Source organism: Cibotium barometz, chromosome 1 (assembly GCF_041138505.1).
Source record: "Cibotium barometz isolate CiBa-2024 chromosome 1, ASM4113850v1, whole genome shotgun sequence".
NCBI classification, from domain to species: Eukaryota; Viridiplantae; Streptophyta; class Polypodiopsida; order Cyatheales; family Cibotiaceae; genus Cibotium; species Cibotium barometz.
Genome location: NC_141046.1, coordinates 25,283,043 through 25,287,070, shown reverse-complemented (window position 1 = coordinate 25,287,070; position 4,028 = coordinate 25,283,043). Strand labels below are relative to the sequence as shown.

Below are 4,028 nucleotides of genomic sequence, written 5' to 3'. Positions count from 1 at the left end.
ACTTTTGTAGGGTCAAGAACTATTTGAGGGTTTTCTGGTGGAGCTGTGTATAAATGATGTGCCTCAACTGAACTTGCTTTATGAAAAGTCCCCGCCCAGTCCTTGTGTAAGCACCTGCAGTGGGGGGAGGGACAACTCCGTGTTCATATAGACCATTATGGTGAGTGTGTAAAAGAGAGACCCAGCTATTTTGAAGAAAAAAAACTTCAGGGGTATTGACTAGAACAAAATCCCCCAATTTGCTTGCATGCAGAGGGTTATATAAAACACTTATTGTTTCTGCACACATGCACTCACGCACATGCACACACACATCTATTGTACCACCAAGGTTCAGCCAATCGACTCCAGTCTCAATCATGCTTAAGAGCCCAAGTATACATTTGAAGATATCTCCACCTCAACGTTCAAGTCTTGATACATGAATCACGGCATTCAACTAGGCCAGACACAGATATTGACCTATTATATGGATGCATTTGTATAAATACCGAAGAGGGCACTTGTCCCCCTCCCCCCCCCCCCCCCCCAAAAAAAAAAGGGGAAAAAAACTTTTTCCAGCTTAATTGCAGCAAAATAAGGAAGGCGGAGGCTGAGGTTTTCTGTAGCTGTCTGCTGTCTGTGCTGCAGAAGCTCAAAAAATTCTTTGCAGAAAGTGCAACACCTTGGGGCTATGCATGAGCCCTACCCATGTGTTTAACCCAGAAGCTTTGACTCTCTTCACCTGCAACAAGGTATGACAAGAGGGATCAGCAGTAACAAGGTAGTGCAATTCATCAAAAGATTTGAGGAAAGGATGAACTTCACTAGATGCAGTGCACAAAATGAACTATGGAACAAAATATACTCACCAACACCTTTAATAAGGTGCATAAATAACGTGTTTAAAAAGCAAGGCCGTAGAGGGAACCCTTCCAGTGAAGACTGTCACACAAATGCACAGACCTCGTTCACACACGCTGGCAAGTATGAGCACATTCAGGGCTACTGTTGGGCAACTTGGCATCCTTCCTCTGCACATGCTAGAGGGGGCCCTTCTTTCTTGTAACCACCGGCGGGCGTATTGTCCCAGAGTGTAGCTTACCCCCACCCCTTCTCGCCCAAGTGTTTTTGCTAATTTTACTTGCACACTGCTTTAACTGAAACTCCTTGCTTTTGCTCACATTGTGAACTCTCATTTCACTGTTACAGTAAAGACCTTGTTTGCAGGCCTCTCACTGAAGCAGATGCATACTCTTCTTGACTAACAAAACACATGTCAACCATGTTTGCACTTGCCAGATACACAGTATAAGGTCAAGAACTTGGCCGTCAGCACCCACGCAAACTCTTCCATTTAGCTACGGCCTTATTAGCTGTGTCACCATCCCCAGCATCCAATAACTTGTAGAATAGCTTCCGATCTACCTCAGCGCTAAAGGTGCAATGGGACCCCAATAACTTCAAGAAAGACTTTGCATAATAAGCTCTTCGCAATTCAAATATATCCAAAATAGTGTATACATGGAAGCGAAAGATGTGAACAAACCCCTTCTCAAAGGACTCAACCAACCACTTGGAAGCATGAGACACTGCACCAATTTTGCAATAACCTTTGATAATATTTGTGTAAGAGCTAAGATCTGGACGGCAATTCCTCTCTATGATTCCCTCAAACATTATTATGGCATAACCCACCCTGCTTGACTTGCAAAACCCAGTGATCAGAATGTTGTAGGTAATAGTATTGGGCTCAAAACCCTCAGCTTTTAGATTGATGAAGAGGTGGTAAGCGTCATCAACTCTCTCAGACCTGCAGAGCCCACTCATCCAGCAGTTCATAATCCAAACATCCGGTGCAGACTGTTTAACCAGACTCTCCTCTAAGATCAGCTTTGCTTTGGCATCTTCACCTGCCTTGCCAAATTCATAGACCAATGAAGAGTACAGAAAAGCATCGGGTGTACAACTTTTGGTGCTCATTTCACCCACCAGTTCCATGGCTTCATGGGCATGACCAGCTTTCAAATGCCCATCAATTAGAGCACAATACGTTACCGTGTTCGGTGCACAGCCGACTTCGTCCATGTGTTTCAGCAAACTGCGGGCAGCATCCAAATGCCCATGTTTGCATAGAGAATCAATCCTTGCCGTGCATAGATACACATTTGGAACACACCCTGTAGACTGCATATACTCCAAAAGTCCAAGAGCCCCCTCTGTCTTCCCTGCTTTTAGCATGCCATCGATTAAGGTGGTGTATGTGACAATGTTGGGTTTAACCCCCTTGGCATCCATATGTTTGAACATCTTCCATGCTTCGTCTAATAGCTCTGCCTTGCAATATCCATCAATAAGGGAGCTGAACACAAACACATCTGGAGATATATCATTGTCCAACATCCGGCTAAAAAGAGAGTTGGCTTCAACCATTTTACCTGCCTTGCAAAGCCCATCGATCAAAGTGCTGTAAGTAACAAAGTTGGGCGGACAGGGCATCTCCTCTAGCCACTTGTACCCTTCTTCGAATTTCCGACACCTGCATAGGTACAGCATCCATATGTTGCAAGTGACGATGTTCTGACGAAACCCAGCATTCAAAATCTTGTGGTAAAACTCACAAACCCAATCAAGCTCATTCTCCCTAACCAAAATGTGCAGAAGTATGTTGCATGTCCAAATGTTAGGCTTGCATAATACACGTCCATCCATCTGGGCAAAAATGGCAAACGCCTCCTCAACCTTGTGTGCCATGCCATACCCTTGGATCAGGACATTGCATGTGATGGTACCTAAAACACAACCATCCTCCTGCAAATACTGGAAAATTTGATCTAGAAATCTGAACTCTCGAGCCCTGATTGCTATATGAACCACACTATTGTAAGTCAGATTGTTGTGCTTGTAGCCACGAACAAGCCTGACCCATAAGAAAAAGCACAAAATTACTCTTGTATTATGTTTCCTCTTCAATACCTCATGTACGTGATGTGCAGTGATACAAAATGGTAACCCTTTCAATGCCTGCTCTACTTCGAAACCCCATTTGGGCATAGAGAGGGCTTGACAAATGCTATCAACATCTTGCAGGAAACTGCCCTGTGGAGCTAGTTGACTGGGTTTTTTCTGTGATGGGTGGGGGGTGGCGAGGCGACCATCATGTGGGTTTGGGTTGCCTGCTACAGTGTGCTTTAGATGGCTGTGGGGATTCATGTGGGTGAGGAAAACAACAGAAGGTAAAGAAAAAATCTGCTGATGGGAGTACCTGCTCTTTAAAAAGATGAGCCTTCCGCAGTGCTTTACTCTCATCAAGGACTCGCAGCACTACCAATTGGAGACATTTCTCAATGACCCCGAGCTACCTCCGAGGTCTACTGAACTCCCATTCTGCGCTTTGAAAGCTATTTAATTTGAATTTCGCATAAACCCTAAACCCTTACAGGGGAAACCCATTGAAGAGATGGAGCCCATGTTCAGACTAATCCGCCCGGATATAGGGTAGTGCAAAACCATAGTTTTAGATGAGGGTTGAGGGTTCGGGAAATTATTTTTAGGGAGCCTTACATCAATCCTTTTCAACAAGAGGAAATTATAATTTTGAACAAAGTTTTTTCTTTATACTTAAATCTAAATATAACTGAAGAGGAAATTAAAATTTTGAAGAGGTACTTCTCGGTTAAGCCGAACCTACAAACCTGCGCCAAACCCATGCCCTTTCATTAATTTTTGGTCCTCCTATGGGAATGGTTCAAGCGGTAACTATTTTTCCCTTTTCATGTGATCTTTTTTCAATGTGCTGAAATCTATGACAAGCTTTTCATAACTTTCTTATAGAGTGTAATATGTGTTACAATGCTCACAAAATAGCTTTACTTGTTTTTCTTGGTTTTTTAATTTAGCATTTAATACTAGTATGTGGACTCGAAGGTATTGTTGTGAGACCCCCTTCTCTTACAAAAACTCAAAACAGGTATAGCGGAAGACTAATCGGAAGACTAACGTAAGGGTAGAGCATCTCACTTGGATTGCTAACGACACTATCCTAATGT

General features: G+C 43.4%; 1 protein-coding gene across 2 annotated transcripts; it reads right to left on the bottom strand.

Moving 5' to 3' along the window:
• Positions 1 to 215: 215 nt before the first annotated feature.
• Positions 216 to 3,503, bottom strand: LOC147641780 (uncharacterized). Of its 2 annotated transcripts, XM_086799640.1 has the most exons (3): positions 3,245 to 3,503; positions 852 to 2,899; positions 216 to 724 (listed from the first exon to the last, which is right to left on the bottom strand). In XM_086799640.1, exons 1-2 carry the CDS (start codon positions 3,286 to 3,288, stop codon positions 1,312 to 1,314), a joined length of 1,632 nt encoding a protein of 543 aa, XP_086655766.1. In that variant the 5' UTR covers positions 3,289 to 3,503; the 3' UTR covers positions 216 to 724; positions 852 to 1,311. The 2 variants fall into 2 exon arrangements, with proteins under 2 accessions (XP_086655766.1, XP_086655756.1); XM_086799630.1 differs by having other exon boundaries at positions 544 to 724; positions 852 to 3,496.
• Between the last annotated feature and the right edge of the window lie 525 nt (positions 3,504 to 4,028).

What these genes read in the sequence shown, in the direction of transcription:
- LOC147641780 (XM_086799630.1), bottom strand. Translation starts at nt 3,288, where the DNA reads ATGAGAGTAAAGCACTGCGGAAGGCTCATCTTTTTAAAGAGCAGGTAC.